This window comes from Falco naumanni, chromosome 3 (genome assembly GCF_017639655.2).
Source record: "Falco naumanni isolate bFalNau1 chromosome 3, bFalNau1.pat, whole genome shotgun sequence".
Classification (NCBI taxonomy): Eukaryota; Metazoa; Chordata; class Aves; order Falconiformes; family Falconidae; genus Falco; species Falco naumanni.
In genome coordinates this window covers 20,600,036-20,620,813 of record NC_054056.1, presented here as the reverse complement: position 1 = coordinate 20,620,813, position 20,778 = coordinate 20,600,036, and the positions used below count along the sequence as shown (strand labels likewise).

Here is a 20,778-nt window from a genome sequence, read left to right as displayed (position 1 = left end):
GTTTCTCCTTAAAAACACAAAGATGTCATTATATCTCACTAATACCTGAGAGTAATTTTTGTGTAACAAATTATACAAAGTGTTTGCAAATTATACTGACAACGTATAGGCAGTTTCCTCTTTCACAAGATGTCTGCATACCAGGAAAGAGAATATTTTTATGAGTACAAAAATGCAACCACCAGACTCTAAAGAACATATTGCAGAACTGATTTTTGAACGCAAATATGAGATAAATTGTGTAAGTCATAGTGTAAAGTGAACCTCATTTCTAAGTTCACCCCAATTTCATAAACTGCTGTGTCTCACTGGAATACAGCAACAGGTTTGAGTAGAAGTGTGGTTTACCAAAGTTTCCTGTAACATTCAGGGTTTGTATTTAGCAGAAAAGAGCTAGATTTTAGGAACAGAATTTAATAAGCCTACATAATGCTGAACATAAATCAAGCCATCTATACCTCCTCCTCAGATAACCTTGATGAAGCCGTCAGCCACATTCCACTTCCTAATTCATTGCCTGGTCCAAGAACATAAAAATATTGATGTATTTCCATGAATTTCAGAAGCATTTGAGCCTTCAAATTTGGCCATTTTTTTCTCATGCCTTCAGGATCAAATTTATGCCTTTCCATAAAGCTGTACAGTTGCTAATATGTAATGAGAAGTCACTGTAGTGTACAAAGGCAAACAACCAGACAACTTGGTAAATTATAGGTCTCCAAATCCATGGGTATCAAACCACTTACCCTATTTCCATCACTGCCTCTATTCATTTCCAGCCTTACCTCACTCAAAAGATACCAGACATTGAACATATCTATATGCCAAACGATTGTGCTGCAGAAGGATGGAATCGATTTTTGAAGGATGTGTGCTAAGCTACCCAAAAGACTAAGAAATAAGACCTCACAGCCGCATTTTTAATCCGGTTTGCACTCCCAAGTCACTGCATACATTACCTGTAGCTATATGTTAGGCTAATTGTCTATGGTGGGGTATGAACATGTTGTTGGCATGACATCTTCCTTCTCAGAAAGTACATTAATTGCCTTAGTGCCACCCAGGGTTAAGGATGTTCTCAGGTGAAAGAACAGTGGGTATGAGAACCTGCTACCTCAAAAACATGCCCTTAATAAATAAAGTGATCCAGTCATCAGACCGAAAGCCAAGAACAACAGGTTCTTTTCCCCCCCACAGTTACAGAGCACTGCACCCAATATCTCTCGCAAAATGCATTTAAGGCCTGTTAAGTAAAAGACACAAACCAACAGGTAACATATTTTGGAGACAGAAGACACCAGAAGTCTATAAAATATCTGGTGCAATTAAACAATAACTGATAGCAAAACCCAATTTGTTTTTTGTTGCATTAATGATTTTCAGTACAGTTTTTTCCTAATTTACCTTATAGCTTCCAAGACCAGATCACAGAGAAACATGCAAAAAAGTATAATAGAAGAATGGCCACACTTTACCAAAGCAAACAGATACACAGAACAAGAAGTTCCTTGCTGGCCTTTCTATATCAACTTTTTCCTCATCAATAAGAGCACAGCATGAATGTAATTAACATACAAGGGGAATAAGAGTCATAACAAACTGGATCTCAAGAGATGAAAACATAGCAGCAGATGGAGGCAGCAGTAAACATTAAAGATGCTGGCAAGACCTAGTTCTCTCCTCTGTCTTTTCTGAAGAAATATTTACTCAGAGTTAAGCATATGTACATAATAGTCAACTTACAAGGGGCACCGTTGTCGAGTGTACAACCTCAGCGTAGAAGTACATGCAATTGTATCCAACTCACACAACCAGTGGATGGGCTTCCTTCCATCCAGCAAGCCCAGGGACAAAACTTGTTCTCAAAAGCAACATGCAAAAAAAAAGCCAAGGCTTGAGAAACTAATTAGTAGCCATTATACATACCAAGGAATGGAAAGGGCTGGTACCAGCTATCTCCTATCCACTATCTTGCAGGTCCACAGCCCTTCTAATGACTTTACCAAGAAAGAAGTTGAGCTGCTCATTCCCTTATAGCCCAGGCAACACATGTGTGACCCTCATTATAATGCACTCCTGAAGCTGGGTTTAAATAGGGTAATAGATTAAATACCTATTAACTGGGAGTCAAAGGGCATAAGAGTGTTAATCATGTATTCAGGAGGCCCTTGAGCCATCATGGCAGCAGGTTTTAATTGGGTTGTCTGCTGAGGCAATTCCTCCTTTGTGATTTATCATGAAAAAACGAAATAGTCTTATTTTGAAATGCTAACTCATTACCTAGCATAAGCCTAATTTAAAAAAAAAAAAAAAAAAGAAAACCAGCAAACCAAAAAACCCATAACCACCAAAACCCTACTCTGGATAACGCAAAGATCTGAAGAAACTACCTAACCATCCTGCCAAGGAAAGTCTTTGATACCACTTGATCTTTGTGTAGTAATTCTGAACACTATGTGGTGAGCTGCCTCGGTAGATCAGATACTAGAGGCATCTGGAAATGTCCCTGGCCTAAGGCTTGAAGGAATCTGAGACTAAGGAGTGCTATGAGGCTATTTTTCCATGTAATTGCATTGAATTTGCATTTGGAAGCCACTGCTACAACAGTCAGGCAGGAAGACAAACATCTTGGCAAAACACTTTTATCACCCCCATCCATACAATTAAGGCTCAGACAGAGGCAGCCACAGGTTTTATTCCACACAGCCATCCAAAATGAGGAAGCAGTTACTGCTGAGTCAGTGCTGAAATGCAAACTCCATTGACATTTCGGGGAATTTTGCCATGGACTTCAATGGAGCTACACTATTGCCCAGTAGGTAATAAGAAGTGTTACTCTCTTTTAAGGTAATATTGAAAAGCACAAAAGTGTCTTCTCATCTTCTGCATAATTCAGGCTATATGATCTCAGAAAACTTCTGAATGAAGTTATTTCTTGTGGACTGAGGCATCTTCCAAAAGGACTGCCAGTCCTGATTAAGAAATAGAACAGATGAGAATCTATCAAACTCCTAGTCAAATTGTTGAAACAATTAGTTAGCCTTTCAGTTAGAATAACGTTCCTCATTTCCAGCCTGCATTAGCACTGCATTAGTTTTGAACACCTTTATCACCATACCATATATTCTCTTAGATTATAGTCATTAACTACCAGAAATCACCTCTACTACAATAGCCGCAGTGTTGATTACAGCAATGAAAATGCTATAAATCAACTAAAGAGCCACAGTCTAGTCCAATGTCATTAAACAGATTATGACCAAGATGCACCTTTACAACAGCAAGACCATCTAACCACTGGAATAAGTAACAAAGTAATTACCCCCACTATAGCCGGAGAAACAAAGGGCTGGTTGGTTTGGTTGCAAAACACAAACATTTATTTTGGACAGACATGAAATGAGAAGTTTTGTTTCATTTTGGGACTATTCCATTTCTTTTTCTCACTTTTTTTCTCTCTATCTTGGTCATTTATTAAACAAAACCAAACCACTATTTTAAACGGAGGAGTCAAAGGATTACATTTCAAAATAGAAATATTTTAACATGTCAAATGTCACTTGAAATATTTCATTTTGAATAGTGCTTTATCAAAATGTTTTTCCAAAATCCTTACTTCCTACTTCCATTTTTTGATTTCTTCACTGAACCAAATAAAAAACAATTCCTTTTCCCAACCCTCCAGAAACTTTTTTTTAAAATGAATTTACAATCTGTCAAAATAAAACGATGTGTTCATTTATGTAATAGTTAAAAATAATTTTGTAAGTTGGAGAACAGTATTATTGCCCTTGGTTAAGAGAGATGTTGAGAAGCAAAGCATAAGGGTATCTTTCAGCCTTAAAATTTATAACATAAGCAAAGAAAATTTTCTTTGAATGCCAGGTATATCAATCATGAACGTAAAATACTAGCTTTTCCACTTCTAGCTGTGAAGCATTCAGATTGCATCCAAACCCCCTAAAGCCAGGTAACTAAAAAGACATAACTGGTGACCCACTGAAAGTTCCAAGCTTTGTCAGTACCCACCAAACCATGTCAGTGATGTTGTGGTCATCTTATCACCAAGCAAAAAATTATTGGGACATTAATGCACTGTAGAGCATGAAGTGGTAAAAAAAATAACGTACCAATTCCTCAGATTAAAACAAAAAAAGCAGCAATCAAATATATTATTTAGACAATTACATCTCCTTGGTTTCAAAGTGCTTAGCTCTCTTTGATGTGATACCATTGCCAGAATAAGTAGATCCCAAAGCAGGTATTAATATCTGGGCCTTAGTCTTCAGTCTTTTCTGCACAGAACACTTGGAGCAAACGGCTATCCTGAGCATGTTATTAAAAAAGGGCATAGAATGAAAAAGCACCTGACTTCCCAGTTAAAAAATTTGTTCTGCAGAGATACCTGGAACGCTATTCCTTTTCACAGCGAATTAAGGCCACAACCCACTTTAGCAGTTTCCAAAAGCAAAAGTGGATTCAAAAAGCAGTGGGACTCCTAAACCCATGAGGGAAGGTTCATTAACGGCTATTAAACACTAAGAGGTTGGCTATGATTTCCTCTAGCCCATAAGTCCCTAGGCTGCATGCTGTCAGAAGCTAAGAACTTAGAGAACCCCATGTGATTGCCCCATTTTTATAATCTTTCCACAAGCACCTGCAGCTGTCCACCATCAGACGCAGGTGGGGACACAGAGGGACACAGGACTGCCCAGTACTCCTAACTGATCCCTGACTTCCAAGGAATTACTCCTCTTTCAAGCCTTACGCAGCTAGCATATAACAGCATATCACACCAAGCAAGCAGACAGCAGGAAGCAGACAGTGAAACAGATTTTATTAGGGAACACATGTGCTATTTCCTCATGAAGTCTGCTCGCAACTGTTATTCTACTCTGTCCAAATAAGTGATTATCACACTCTCTTTGTAAGAGAAACAATATTAGTCAAGGTAAGTGCAGGTAATTCATCCCTGGGGAGCAGCAAAAAACAATGAAATTTTTGGGTGTCAATGCAAAAAACAACTTTAGGAAAGGTCCTCTGCTGAATTAGCTTTACCAAGCGCACCGCACTCCCAGTGAAATATGCTTATAGAAATCAAAAGGATTTTAAAACTCTGTAGGCACAAGCAGAAGACTTACATCAACCAATTTATCCTTGTGACATCTTCACAGGGGCAGCAATGTTTTAAATGTCCCGCGTGCAGGTTTGAGGATAATGTCAAAAGGACGATATTCACACTGGAACCTGGCTGGGTTATACATCAAACAGCACAGGGTAATTCTTCTCACTCACAGGTGCCCATGAGAGTGGAACCCGTCTGCCTATGGTTGTTGCCTATTTACTTTTGAACATCATCAGTAAATGAAGGTGGGCAATGTCACCAGAGAACTTCAATTATTTTTTTAGTTCAGAAATAGTAGTGTTCTGCTCTCTTAAGGGTACCTGCCTGTAATCCCACCAGTCCTGAAAGTGCATTAGGGTCAAATGCAGAACCAAATTTTTACTGGACTGGCTGAAAACATTTCCCTCATGTCTTTATTCAAACACCTTGTACAGATTTGACACATTTATTTTGTCATAACATCTATAAATCCTGTGAACAACCAGTGTGAGCTCTCCTGTTTGGGGTTTTTCCTTCTAAAAAGAGGTTAAAACTCCAGTAAAGCCTCATAGCAACAGAGGTGCTGTCTTTGGGTTGCAGCTGCATACAGGTTCTCTTGAAAGTAAATATATAGTTGGTTGCAAAAGCATCTAATCCTTCTCACAACCCTCAGAGAAGTAATTGTTTGGAGAGAGACTTTCATCACCAAAATCCAGCAGTGTTTTCTGAATGAGGAATACAGATTAACAGACAATCAATGACAGCCTGGCAATTGGCACTTGATACGGTGTCTAATTGCATTACAAATACAGCGTGATTACACTGTTTCAGACAACAAAAACAACTTCTTGAAGCAGAAGATGCCTTTGCACAGAGGTTTGTACAGCATCTTCTAGACAGCGCAGTTCCTGCCTGATAACAGCCACTCGCAGGCACTGCCAGTATGCAAGGACAGTAACAACTTCACTGTGTCATCCTTCCCATCGTTGGCCTCACAATCACAATATGCCTTTTAAAACTCCATTAACATTGATTACACTGTATTTGTGTACCATCTTCACTCTGCCATGTTGTCAACATTTGGATTATACATAAAGGTATATGAGAGACCAACCACAGAGTAAATGTGTTATTAACTTTCAAAGGCTGCTTTATAAAAGCCATCCAGTTTATCAAAAGCTGATAGGAAGCAGTATAATGACTTCTGGGATAGCGATCAGCCAGAATGTTAAGACTCTACGGTATTTTGAGAGCAGTTACTAATGTTACCCTCATGACCTTCAGCATTCACAGTAGCGGTCAAGTTTTCAGATGCTTCATTTCCATGCAGGCACCAAAATGCAGAAGAACCCGGGCATCTTTAGCAACCTCACCTATGGGGACAGAAAGCACAGGCATGTAAGAGTTACCGAAAGACACTTTGGTTCACACATTTTTCCTCACAGGCACAGGAGGAAGGAATACAACACAGAGAGAAACTCATCCGATGTGGCCAAACCCACTCAAGCACAGTAAGTCACACACGTGGCAGCCACAGCTCAGCACAGCCAGAAACTCGGCCCCTGGCTGGCTGTCCCGCTGGGAGCTGAGCACACTGGCAGGTCTGCTCTTGACAGGGATGCTCAACACTTGAACGTACTTTACACCACATGTCCTCTTGAGACACCGAATTTCTTAGAATGATTCTGAATAGTTTTCCCCCACCTGCCCTTGACGTTGAATTACGCTTCCCTTGAGAAGCCAAATTTCACAAATTAACCCAAGCTCCTAGCCACCAATCTTCATAGGCAGTGTATTTTAAAACAACACAGCCGTCTAGCGGTAGTAGTAGCTGTTGCAAATAAAATACTTACTGTGGCACATGTTTGCTGTCCAATGCTTGACACTTCTAGAAAACGGTGGGTTTGACATTGTCCCATTTTGTGTGGATCTATATTAAGGTTTTTTGCCTCTAAACCTTGAATCTGCAAAGCTTATTTGGAAACAACCAGGCCTAAGTGCAAGCAAATTTCTTACAGAACTCTGGAAACACAAACATGATAGGCGGAGTGAAGATCAGTCACTGGAACACCTCTAATTCCTTCTGCCTATCCCTCTTTGCCCAGCACTCCCTCACGGGCAAATTTTTGCTCCTACATACAAACTCCCTGTTGTTGCCATATCTTCAATCACTTGTCTGTATGTGTTTGGGTTTAGACAGCTCGCAAATATTCCCTGCTATCATACTATTCAAATACACCAGCAATGTGTACATTTTACAAATACAAATACAACAAGAATGAAAAATAGAATTAACAATTCCTAGCCCATATACTTTCAGGGTAAGGTAGAAAAATAGCACCTAGATTTATGATTTGGATTCTCAAGAAAGCACCTTCTGTATTTCTGGCTCAGGGGACAAAGACAAATCTATATAGAAAGATGGTGATGGCAGAATATAACAAATTATCACAATTAATCATTTTTTTCTAGCTAGAACATTCTGAAGAAAGCACTAGGAGATACACCAGTATTTGAAAAACAAGTAGCCAAGTACAGATTTCTAGACAGTATCAACAAGCAAACCACTTCAGATTAAACAAGAACAGAGCAGCTGGCAGTATGTGTCCAGATGCTGAAAAAAAACCCACTCCTTCCATTCATAGACCATGCTCTGAATCAGAAGTTTTGAAAAATAAGATACTCGTTATAAAATACCCTCTGTGTCTACTTGATTCAAGCCAGTCTGCAGAGCGAATGGCAACAGCTGACTCCCCCAGCACCGGCCTGTCTCACCAGATCGCTCTCCAAAAGTAGCTGGAAGAGGACATCAATCTCATTTCTAGCAGCAGAAAGGCAGGCAAGTACCCAATATGTTCGTAAAGGCATCCATGTCTTTTAAGCCAGGACATTGAATCTGCGCTTCTGACAGCTACGGATTTGTCCTCCAGGTTCTGCTATCAGAAAACAGTGTGGATCCCAGGCATCCTAACAGGAGCATCTGTTCCGAATGAGGGGAGGGGATGAGAAACTGCCACCTTTCCCCTCAGCCTCCTCTAGTCATTTTGAACTGCCACAGTGGCAGCAGAATGAGCACCAGAAAAGCACCACCAACCTGAACTGGCCTCTGCCTTTTTGCCCCATTCCTCCCCAGTATTCCTGCCTACCGGAAGGCACCACCTGAATGGCAGCAACAGTTCCTGGAGCACACTCAGTGCGAGGGGCATGGCAGAGGACAGCTATTAGCTCCTGCTCCTCACAGCCCTCTTCAGGCACTCCTGCAGTGGAAGGAACTCTCCCACCACTCTTCTGCTGCCCTTTAAAGTGTGGAAGGTGGGTGGGATCACCTTTAGATGGCCAAGCTGCTCTTTGTGGTTCTGTGGCAACTAAAGATTTTCCAGGAAGAGGAAGCTCCCCGGTGAAGGTGAGCCAGGCACTAAGAAGAGAAGGACAGGCAACCATGTCAGTCAGGTCACTACAGTAGAACTATCCAGGCCACGGCTTTCCACAACACATGAAACAGAAGCAGAGCTTCTGGAAGCTTGCCATCGCTGTCAAGCAAATAAGGAGAGACACCTGCAACTCAGCGAACATGAGTCTCATACCAATTGCTCTATTTTGCTACCAGAGAAATGCATTTTCCAGAAGCTGTAATTTTTCCTACTCAGCACAGACTCCCAGAAACTAACTCAGCTGCATTCACCAAACTAGCTGATACAATCACTTCTCAGTAAGAGAGAAAGAAGCCCGTAAACTCTAGGGTGACCAACACCACCATCTACAGAAGTTGCTGACATACAGGATCGTTTTCCTTGGTGCTCACTACCGTCCATCAGAAGCCTATAGCACAGCAGGTGGAAGATAAGGAAAGCACTAGGCTTGGGTTCTGTCTCCACAAAAGAGAATAAAATCAAGTGAACAACATCTGTGGCTTGAGGTAGAGTATTAGACTTGCTCTCCATGCCACTCCCTGCTGAAGCCTTCAGGATAAACACAGCCTAAATTCTGCAAAAACTAAGAACTGAGAAAAAAATTAAATTTAGAAATTCCGCCATATAACAACAGCTCATGTCCTGAGTCACACTGTGACCTATAGACTCTGATATTCTAAAACATCATTGCATTGATATTACTGAATTCAAGGCTAAACAGGACATTTACACTCTTCTGTTCGATACCTCTCACAACCAAGCTCAGCTCTGCTTCAAGAAGAGCTCTGATCTCAGACTGAGTTCACAGTTTCCCTAATGCACTGAAAGTACCCTAAAAGCAACTTCTGAGATTATCAGTGGTTAGCCTTCAGGGTTGTTATTTGGAGTTCACAGATCATTTTTAGCATTCCTTTAAATGTGCCCATTGCTACAGTGCAAATCTGTCTTGGTTTGCTGAGCATATCATGTCCATACCAGGAAACAAAACTGTACTGGGCCGATAGAGGTATTTCACACTCCTTTTATTTATTCCCTTTGTCAGTAGGTAAGTAATGAAAAGAAACTAGCTTTGGGAATAAAGGGCAGCTTGTGTAGATTAATTGCTTTTTCTAGAGAAGACATCTTCCTGATTTGGGATAAAGCAGCATTCAGTCCTAGCTGTGATACTCCATGTAAATCTGGTGTTAGCCTTACAGGGCAATCAATCAGGAAATCCCTTTGAAGACTGATACTCCATCCTGCTTTTCACTCATTTATCACTGCAGTGTATTTTCCTGTTTTTTCACAATCAATTGTCAGCTTATAACCATGTCAGTTGCCTAGGGCTGGGGTATGCCCACGCTACTCACCGAATAGAACACTGTTGTGGAAGTACCTCTGCCCAGGTCAGGGGAACCACTGTTGGCATCACTTGTTACTTGAAACAGGAAAGGCACCACAGCTTTGGAAGAACAGGGTGAAATCCACTGAAATCAGCACTTCTTCCTCCAAACGTACTCCCTTACATGCTCATTTTATAGCTATTTTTATGATTCCTAGTTTGCAATTGACCAAACTTACTGTTGTCATCAAGTGCAAGGTTTTTTCAAAGGAGCTTGGGCATTGCTATTAATGAAACCACCATCAATCGCATCTTCTTCTTCATGCACTATAGTGATTTAAGCACTTTAAAAAGACTTTGTTTTGCCGTTGGCTGATACTTACCCCATTTGGCTTTAATGCACTTCGGTTTTTCTGCATACAACTGTGGCATATGAAGGTACGGACTCTGGTTGTGGTGCAACCAGAGACACTTCATTGTACAGAGAAGCTCATATTTATCCCTCTGAGCCCGGATACAAATTCCAGCTGCAGGTACCACCAGGCTCAGGGCAGAAACTGTTCCTGCAGTTACATAGCTACATATCACTACAACCATGCAGACACCTTTTGGCTAGATAACCTTGTTTATCTTTCTTACTTTCCTTCATAACAATCAGTTGTTCTCTAATCTCCTGTCAGATCAGATATTCTCCATCCTCCTCTCATACATCTCTCTTCAGACATTCTCCATCCTCCTCTCCCACATGCAACCACAATCTATGTCTTCGTGTGAGCACTGCAAGGACCCTTCAGCATTCGCGCCCTTCAGGGTCTGGTTATCTGGTTATTTTTTCAGAGGAATTACTTTGCGCGGTACATGTTAGCATCTCCAGCCGGTAGCGCCTTGCCATGCCTTTCCCTCGCTCGCTTCAGTAACTCCTCAGGCCACCCCACTGAAGCCCGTTTCTGCTGAACAGCCGACCCGCAGCCGGCAGGGCAGGCCCAGCACCGGTGCCCGGCGCTCGGCATCGCTGCGTCCCTCCAGCCCAGCTGGGGCTGGGGCTGGGGCTGGTTTACACTCCCCTGCTCCCAGCACCTTGCTCTGTGCCTCGGCCACCGCTGCTTGTCACCCCTCAGCCACCCGGCTGGAGCCACTGCAAGTGCCGGGCAGCAGGAGAAGGCAGCAGGGCAGCCGAGGGGGCACGGGGTGCTGGTGCCAGTGTGATGCGGGGTGCAGGACACAGGGTGCCAGTGGGATGTGGCGGAGCCCATGAAGGGAGTGTTCACGCGTCGGGTCGCTTGAGCTGCAAGTGCAGAGTCTACAGTCAGAACCGACTCCCCAGACGTTACCTTACCGGTGCCCTACACCCAGCACCCGTACGACCCACCAAGTACTTCTGACACCGCGTTTCCCACCACAGCGGCCGAGCCCCCTCCTGCCGCCGCCGCCTGGCACGACCCCGCCATGGCCACGGCTGCGGTGGGCACCGGGGGGCGGCGCCCCGGACCAGCGCGCCCCCCGGCCCCCGGCGGTGCGGCAGCCGCAGGGACCCCGCTCCCGCAGCGGGGGGGCCTGGGGGCGGGGGGCCCGGCCCCGCTCGGCGCAGGGCGCTCAGTGCGCAGGCACGGAGCGGGAGCGCGCGGCGCCCCGGGCCGTACCTCATACGTGGTGTCTGGGGCCGGCGCGGCGCGGCGATGGGCGCGGGGCGGGAGGGCCGCAGCTAGCGCCGCCGCGGCTGCTCGACCGGCGGAGGGGAGCGGCGGGAGCGGCAGGTAACGCCGCCGCCTCGGGCGCTCTGGCGGCGCGGGGAGCCGGGGGGAAGCGCCTGGGACCGTCGGTGCGCTCGGAGGGGCGCGGAGGTTCCCGCGGGGGGTGGCGGCGGGGGGGGCACAGCGGCGCGCCCCGGGGGGGGGGGGTAGGGGAGGCCGGTGCCGCGCTGCCCCGCCGCTGCCGGGCGCTGCGGGAGCCCGGGCCGTGCTCTGCCCTCGGGGCTGCCGGGCTGGGGGCGGGGGGATCGTCCCCTTCGCTGGGGAAAGGGGCGCTGGAAAGCGCGTCCTGCCCGGCGGGCGGGGTGGCCCGCTCCGGCCTGGCCATCGCCCGCCTGCGGGGCCGCCACCTGGCGGGCGGGGAGGCCGCGCTGCAGCCCCCCCCCGGCCTTGCCCCCCGCCCCGGGGAAGGCCCCTGCGCACAGCCGGCGGGGGGCAGAGGCGCCCCGAGAGCAGCCCGGCACCCCGGAGGGCCCCGGGGGCAGCCCCCGTCCCGCTGCGCGGGGTCCCGGCCGCGGGGTGCCTGGCCGTGGCGGTGGGGCCGGCAGGGAGCCCAGGCATCCGGAGCCCAGCGCAGCGCTGCCGCCGGAGCCGGGTTATTGATCCCAGGATTCACGCTCCCACAGGGCTCTTGCTTCTGTGGGCAGGGGCTGCAAACACGGGCCTCCGAAGGGAAGGGTCAGGGCGTGTGAGCGCGGAGAAGGGAGCGGGGGACCCGCCGGCGCCACCCGCCGTGCCTGTGCCGCACGCTGGCGGCTGGGCGCGGCGGCGGAGCACTGGCATGGCCTTACTTGCTTTGTCCTGCCTTTCAGGGGCCAAATGTGTCCGACCCTTCAGTATGAAAGCAAAATAGTTGAAAAAAAATGATTGGGTGATTTTTCTTAGAGTTTGCTCATCTTTTAATCTGCCTGTTCACCAATCCAGTCACATCTCCCCGGATCAGTGGAGAATAGTAAAGCTCAAAGTAAACAGGACGGCTTTTGCCATGGAAACAAAAGTTGCTAGGGGATGGATTGCTACTACGCAGTGGTGTGCTCCGAAGCTGTGATCATACATCCCACGTGTTCCTGGGCACCTCGGGTTTAGGCACTGAAAAACTTTTAATGATTAAACCGCTTCCTGCGGCCTGGATGCATGTTCTAAGCTTGTGTGTAACACTGATTTGGGCAGCAGTGATTCTCTTTTTAGCAAAAGTTTCCCAACATTTCAGCATTTAGTTTCTCGGCCATGAAGGTGAGACATGCAAATGCACAACACTCAGGAGATCATAGCTACTGCAGGATTTATTCATCCAATGTAAATTGATGCTGTGACACACGTTTCCTTATTTATGGAGAGCCGTTTTCTCCCACCCTACTCTGACTGTTCCAGTTCCTCTGCCCCAACTGTTAAGTAGCAAGAAAAACATGATGTTTACATTGTAGCTGAGAATAGAGACCATCTTAGGCCAAATTACCAGGCTCCTTCAATGACTCATGTAGGGCTGGGAAGCCTTCTCTTTTCTCTAAGGAATGAGATAGCAAAAGATAGGGCATTACTTAGAAGTGGAAGAGTCTGAGCATAAAGAAAATGTTCAGTAGGACTAATATTAGGCAGTGCTTGAAAAGAATTAATGATGCTGGCAGTCTCTCTTTTTTTTTTTTTTTCCCTTCCATTTTAAAAGGTCATGCTACCTGATGCTATTGCAACTCTTTCAAGGAAAAGAACATTCTTGTGTTTTCTATTCCACCTCCCAGCTGTTATTTATCATTTGCTCATATGCCTGACCAAACCCACCTATTAGCATTTTAGACTGCTAAAGAAAAAGAGTCTGCATGTAATGTAAGTGATTCAGGCTGTGTGGTTCTTGCAGGCAGTTCTTCATCAAGCTGTTAGAAACGCTACACTCTCATTTCTCTCTCTTGACTAAACCTACTGACAGTGCAGTGAATGCAAGATAATGTTTATACGGCTTTCTGTCACGTTACGTTGAGTTTTCTTAAATTCATTGCAATAAATACGGTTGTTGGTTCAGCAATCTGCTTCACCTGCTTTCTGAATTCTGGAGAAGCCAGAGCAGCTCAGATTCTCTCCTGGGTGGCAGCTGGAGTGAAGCAAGTGAGCTTTGGCAAACCACATTATCTGGTCGTGTTAGATCTGGTCCTTCCTTTTGTTGACCTTATGGAGTCACTTACACCTGGGGAAAACACCTCTCTCTCTGCTCATTATGCGATGCTGAATATGCTTACCTGAATGACTTAAGTTGCTCAAGGAGGTTTTTTAACTTACTTTCTTAATTTAATTTATAATTTACTTAAGGAGGTAGGGTTGATGCGAGAATAAAGATCTAAGTATGGACCCAAGAGAATGAGTCTCTGCAGAGCTTTTGTTAGCCTCCATACTTTTTTTCTCTTTCTGATGTGGGAGATAAAGCACCTGCTTACTCATAACCAGAAGGTATGTTGAGGGATATAGATGGAAACTGTCCCAAACCTTGAGGTATAGGCTGTGTGATCCTGCACGTGAGAGCTGGGGCACCTGCGGTAAACCACACCATTGCTTCATCCTCTGCTTTCACCCTAAGGTATTTTTATGACATGGACAGAACTCTGATTTGATGAGAACTATTCAGTGCTTGTCCTGTGAAAGAGGGTAGCTAGCTGTTGAAGAAATGGTGGCAGTGAGGAAAGAGGACTTCTTTTCCTCTCTTTTAATAAAGAGCAGAAGGAGGGACTCTCAAGGGAAACAAAAAGAGCTCTTTGCAAAAGAGCAAACAGGCTCCAAAAGTAGAATAACTTCCAACATTCCCCCACAAGAGTTCAGATTATATACATGTATCATACTACTTTTTTTTTTTTTGTACCTCTAAGTGTTCAGAGATTCATAGCATTTTAAAAGAGCACAACAGATTTTTTTTCAATATATTAACTGTAGTGGGAAACATCAGTATTAGCAACATACAACTTGACAGGAGGTGGCCCAGGTGCCAGGCTCTCTCTGCTCACAGGGTGAGCAGCTGGCGCTGCCCAGGAGTTTCCTGCTGTCTCAAGGTCTCTGACTACCCTGCCTGTTTTTCTGCTTTGCCTGGGAAGGCCAGCACCTTGAGCACTCTGGAGGGCACTGATGCTGTACCATCACCAGAGAGCAGGCTCATCCACAGAGTCAGAGAGCACTTCTCTGATTTCCTAACACTTTACTGTGGCTGAGGCAGAAAAGGGAAACCTGCAGGGGATGCAAAGGCAGTTCTGGGTTCAAAGATGGAGCTCCTGCCAGAAGCTGTGCCTGCTGCCACCCCTGCTGTTCAGCAAAGCTCAGCCACCGGCACTGTGCCCTCCTCGCCTGATGGGAGCTCTGGCCCTTGCTAGGGCCCCCAGCATCCGTCATGACTGCTGAGAGCCTTGAAACCTCATCACGAGTTACAGAGGGAGATTTGCAATTATAAGATGCTGAGATCATGAAATACTGAACTAAATACATATTAGATATAGAAAATAAATGAAAACCAAGATTACTGGGGTTTATAAAGAAGAAAAAGCAAGCCCCTCTTTATCCCTGAGCCAAGAACACAACCATATTCCAAAAGGCTGGAAGATCACTGTTACACCAGCAGCGATTTTGGAGCCAACTGAAAACTTCATTCAGGGTGTTGTCATTCCCCATCGATACTTTCTGGCTTCTGCTTTGTTTAAATGCAGTGGCATTTGTTTTTCTTGCATACTCTGGTATTTTGTTCCCAGCAAGATCACCCAGTCCTGAAGGGCAAAGGACTGGTAGAGCTGCAAAACTGGGAGGTTCTAGCTGCCATGAGCATGTCAAACCTCTCTTCCTTCCCTCTAAGTAAAATTACTGTGGCAATCAGATGAACTGCTTGAAGCTGATACAAATTGAGCTGTGACATTCAGATGCACATACTGATTAACAGTTCCCTTTGGACTAAGGCTTTTTGAACTTCTTTAAAGAGAAGTCAGTCAGCTTAAGTAGCATTGACCCGTTGCTCAAGGTGTTTTAGGGTCTAACATTGCTTCAATGAATTTGGTAGCATCACGTCTATGCAAGCAAGTTCAGGCCTGGGACCTGCATAGTTAAATACAAATACTGTGCATTAGGAGAACTTCCATGAAATAGAAAGAAAGAGTAGGGAACATTGGTGGTAGTTTTCATAGCAGGCAAAATTCTGGTTTTATTAAAGTCAGCAGGAACCTGGGCATTGATTTCTCCAAGGGAGAAGTGGTTGGCCACAAGTTTAGTATTTCCATTTCACTCTCCTCAGTGAGAGACTGGTGCTGTTATGGCATTCCATCTTTTTTTGTTTTAATTATCCATATTTAAGTTATAGGATATATATGACATATGTCTCATATATATGACAGGATATATACAGTTTCAACCAGTCTAGTACTACCTTGCCTCTGTTCCTTATGGCTATCAATATGGTTATATCAATGCTTAGTCCTGCACTTCAAAAGCTTCAGCAAAACCATTAAAAAATACACCTAGGCATGCAGTTTTGGAAGTTCCTAAGGTTGCAAATTGGTTGACTGATAGAAACAGTCTGGATGAGAGGCAGCATGAGCCCTTGAGGGATGCTGGCTTTTGTTACCTGATATATTCTGCTTTTTCCAATCTCCACGGAAACGCAGTAGCATGTTAGTGTGAAAGATGGGGAGACGGCACCCTGCATATGGGAGGGAATGTTCCCAGTAGCAACTTCAGGCTGGGCTGTGCCAAGATGCTGTGTGCCTTGGGTTCGCTCGAGCTGAGTCACCGCATGCAACTCTGTCAGGCTCGTTTGTTGGTTTGGAAAAAAGTGAAGGAAAGGTCTCTCCTGGGCTGCTTTTTTTCGTGTCATCTGGAGAGTCTGTAGCCAGCTTTTCTCTCCCACCACATTAATAATGATCACCTTTGTGTGAAACCTTTCATTGCAGGTAGGAAGGATGAGCTCCTATGCTGACATCTGTGGGTCCAAGCATGCACAGGGCAGCACCGAGGGAGGGTACCAACGCTATGGAGTTCGGTCCTACCTGCATCAGTTTTATGAGGACTGCACAGCTTCAATTTGGGAGTATGAGGATGATTTTCAGATCCAGAGATCGCCTAGCAGGTGGAGCTCTGCATTCTGGAAGGTACCCTCTTGCTGTTTACTAGAGAGAGAGAAACTCCCATTTCAAGACTTTCACATGTAACTAATGGGTTTAGGTATCAATCCAGAAAGGCCTTCTGTTGCTCAGTTTTCCTTGAGATGACTCGATAACCATCTGTCTGAAAGCAGGGTGCTCTTACTGAAATACAGGAGCTTCCAAGGGCATTCTGGGGTCTTTGGATCCTATAGTTTCTCTGTCACAAAGAGCCATGTCACTGAACCATCAAAGTCTTGCGCAGGAAACCCCACCCATAGCTTCAAAGTAGCTTACCTCTGCTCTGCACCCACAGTAGTCCTGCCAGATTACTGGGAACAGGAGTGGTAGGTTAACAGCAGTAACCCCAGGACTGTGTGACCTAGGGATCAGGAAAACCACAAGGTCCGCATTAAGGCCAGAGAACCTGACAGAACTGGAGAAGACCACAGGCTGGAAGGGGCCTGTGAGACCAGCCTCTGCTTTGATGGTAGGGCTGATCTGTGTGAACCAAAGTGTGCTCTCACACTTGAAAGGTGCTAGAAATATTCTGTGACCTGTTCCCAGCAATGGTAACTTCTTCTAATCCCTGTAAAGGAACAGCATTTTGTGGAGTAAAAGCAAGGGGTGGATATGACAGACCCTGTGCAGGGACTGAACTGCTGGTGCTCACCACCACCTAAAGCAATAATCAGTCACAGGGCACTGAGGTCAAACTACGGTCCTCTGTCGCGGGGCCTTCGGACACAAAATGCTATTTCAATGTGTAGATGCATATTCCATTGTTTCAGAAATGTTGGTTCTGAATTATATAAATATGATTTGTAAAAAGACAGTTTCTCTGCATATTCTAGTTCTAGCAGGGCCACATATGACCTAAATAAAAAAAAAGTATCAGCCCTCTCCTAAAAGAGAGAACTGTCCCTGCGAGACAATGAAAGCTAAACGCCTCCTAGGGCCACTTACCAACTGAAAACTGGAAAGGCATATTAATTGGGGGTTTTGTTTCTTTCTTTGTTTTCCAGGTCGGACTCATCTCTGGGACGGCTTTTATGCTGATAGGTTTAACGGTTCTTGTAGTGGGTTTTCTTGTGCCACCGAAAATCGAAGCCCTTGGGAAAGATGATTTTGTTGTGGTGGATACCCGTGCTGTTCAGTTTAATGGGTCCCTTGATATATGCAAGCTGGCAGGAGCAATCTTGTTTTGTGTTGGAGGGTCCACCATGGCAGCATGTCTGCTGATGTCTGCTTTTGCCAAAAGTTACTCCAAAGAAGAAAAGTACCTCCAGCAAAGATTTAAAGAGAGAATAGCTGATATAAAAGCCCATGCAAACCCAGTCACAAAAGCGCCAGCACCAGGAGAATCAAAGATACCTGTCACTTTGTCCAAAGTTCAAAATGTCCAACCTTTATCTGAAACCTGACCCTTATCCTTAGGTTTTGTTTCTCACTTGTAGATCACTTTAACTGGAAAATACCAGCCGTTGTTGGCGTACGTGCTAGTCAATTACAACATCGAGTGCTCTGCTATACAAACACACAGCTGATGGGGAAGCTGCTCCGATACAAATTTAGGATTGGGAAAAGGGAAAGTATGTGATTAGACCTGTGACCAATATATTCAGTGTATTCAAACATTTTAATCAGTGTTGAACCAGTAAGTCCTTGCAACAGTGATTAGGTGTTTAGCTTATCAGATTGCATCCCTGGAAAACATAGGGTGCGTTTATGACAGCTGTACCAGGAACACCCTACATCCCACTGTTTAAAGTTTAGATTAGTTGGCTTTTTGTTTAATTTTCTTCTTGCCTTCAAAATATTGTTTAGTTTCACTTTTACAGCCTGGTTCTGCTGTCTGGGAAGCCAAGATTCTGCCCTTGTAATTTGCATTTGTCCTCCTGTCGTGCTGTGGTCTGTATCAAAGTAATACTGCACAGGTGAGACATACATGACAGTGAGTGCCCTTAATCCGGTCCTGGCACAGGTCACTTCCCAGCGATGTTAGTTTCTGGGAAAAGCAAGTTATACTTGGTCCCGAGTTACAATTAACTGCCACTTTTGTCTTAGTCATTGCCATATTAACAAAAAATACAAAATAAAGATAAGGAATTCATCTGGGAGGAGGAACGTCATACTTGTGTATCTTTGGTTTGATATTGGTTTTCTTTCATTATATTGTATTATGTTTGTAGCTCATACAAAATGTTTTGGTTTTGGCTGGGTACAGATTACTAAGTGTGGTTTGACGTGCCCAGGACCCGTATTCTGTCAGGACATTAATGCCATGTTAGATGACCTTAACATACTTATCTAAAGACATTTTGAAATGCTGTTTATATTTTTATAGAGGATAGAAAAAGTTATGCTTAACCAGATACATTTGTGTAAATGCTTACCTGAAGACTTGTCCTTTCATGGAAGACCCTTAATTATTTTCCCACCCAGGGCAATTATTTCACTGTCTTAATCTATGGATTTAAATTAAAATGTTTAAAGAAAGACGTGACATTTGTACTCTCTGACAATATGTGCCACCTTATAGTTCTGTCTATTTTTTGAATGGATTGAATAAAATTCTAGGCGTGAGCCAACCATGGATTTTGTGAAAAGTCTATTTCTAGTCAAGCAGGATTATCTATACATGTAATAGTTCAGTTTGAAAGGAAAATGGGCAGTTGGAACTCGCTGGTCTCTTAATGCAGCCTGGTTTTGTAGCTCCCATAGGTGGGGAAGTCACTTTGGTGCTGAATCAAATAGATTCCAGCACACTAACAACAGGCACATATCAACAGCTGTGCTCCTTCCCTCACTGATAAGACATTTTGTTGTCTGTGACTTGGTTCATACTGCCACAACTTAAATAAACCAGAACATACACGTTTGGAAGTTTCAGCTGAATCCACAATAATTATTGTAGCTGGCAAGAACATCAGGCGTAAAATTTTCTTCTGCAAAGGAAGTGCCTATCTTAGCAATGCAATTGCAGCATCCAAACATCAGCGACGGAAAGGTGGACAGTCAAGAGCTCATCGCATGCATGCGATTACAGAGCATGAAATGAAGCAGGTTTTGGTGTGTGCGATGGTTCACTGGCACACAGATATGTATTAGAAGTGCAAAAGCACGTTGCACCCAGTGCTTAAAAAAAAGATTGTAATCTTAGGGGAGGAGCAGACAACGCAGGAAAAGAAGAGGAGCTGTGTCTTATTTATAAAGAAAACCAGCAAGAACAGGGGTGATGGGTAGAGATTACTCACAGGGCAAGTGGCAGGACTGGGACATGGGAGCTAACCTTTCGTTAGTTATTCCATCTGGAGAGGGTCCTCAGCGCTTTCTTTTCAGGTTGGGAGGAATTTTATTTACTGCCATTAGCTTTCACTGCTGTCAGGCTATCGGCATGTGGGCAGCAGAGAGTCAAGCTCTCCTGACCTTTTCGATGGAGAGTTTTAATTAAAAAATTGTGCATGGAGGAAATATGACATTTTAAGTTTTACAGTGAAGTTCACCAAAGGAGATGAGAGCGAGGGTTCTTGTAGCGATTACCAAGTCCCTTCTCTCCACATACCTTTTGTGAACGCCGTACTAGAAGTTTGACTGGAATTCCAGCTAGAAAAGCACACAGAGGTCAGGCTTGTTTACCTGAAGTAGCTATACAGGTGTACAGTTCTCCTTAAAACACACCTCACGTGGGACACACATGCAAATAAGGGTTGCTAAATTTTTGTCCAGAGGACAGCTGACCCCAGCACCAGGTGCTTGGTCACGTTGCACATCGCTCCTGCAGAACTGAACGTGCTTTGACAGTACGAGAGAGGATGAGTCATGCATGGCATTACCCAGGTGTCAGGGAAAAAGAAAAACCCTCAAGGATCTTACTGAAGCTTGCTGGGCTCAGAAATGCATTTGGGATTTATCAGCAGCAGCAAAGCCGGTAACGCTGTCACGGCTAGCGTTGCCACACACATTTCATCTCATTAAACCCGTGTTGCAGTTGCTTAGAGCTTTTCCAGAATTGAGACCTCCGGAGGCTGCAATCCTTCACAGCAGAGAATCAGTGCCACACAGGGCTTTTGTAGAAATACTAAGCAGAAAATTACTCTGT

General features: G+C 44.7%; 1 protein-coding gene across 1 annotated transcript; it reads left to right on the top strand.

Moving 5' to 3' along the window:
- Positions 1–11,363: 11,363 nt before the first annotated feature.
- NRSN1 (neurensin 1) lies at positions 11,364–19,274 on the top strand. The gene is made up of 3 exons (XM_040588666.1): positions 11,364–11,589; positions 16,488–16,685; positions 17,702–19,274. Exons 2-3 carry the CDS (start codon positions 16,497–16,499, stop codon positions 18,098–18,100), a joined length of 588 nt encoding a protein of 195 aa, XP_040444600.1. The 5' UTR covers positions 11,364–11,589; positions 16,488–16,496; the 3' UTR covers positions 18,101–19,274.
- The last annotated feature ends 1,504 nt before the right edge of the window (positions 19,275–20,778 follow it).

Bases quoted from the DNA above. Each gene is read 5' to 3' on its own strand.
- NRSN1 (XM_040588666.1), top strand. From the start codon at position 16,497: ATGAGCTCCTATGCTGACATCTGTGGGTCCAAGCATGCACAGGGCAGC. The intron at 16,686-17,701 runs GTACCCTCTTGC...TTTGTTTTCCAG, and splicing joins GGAGCTCTGCATTCTGGAAG to GTCGGACTCATCTCTGGGAC.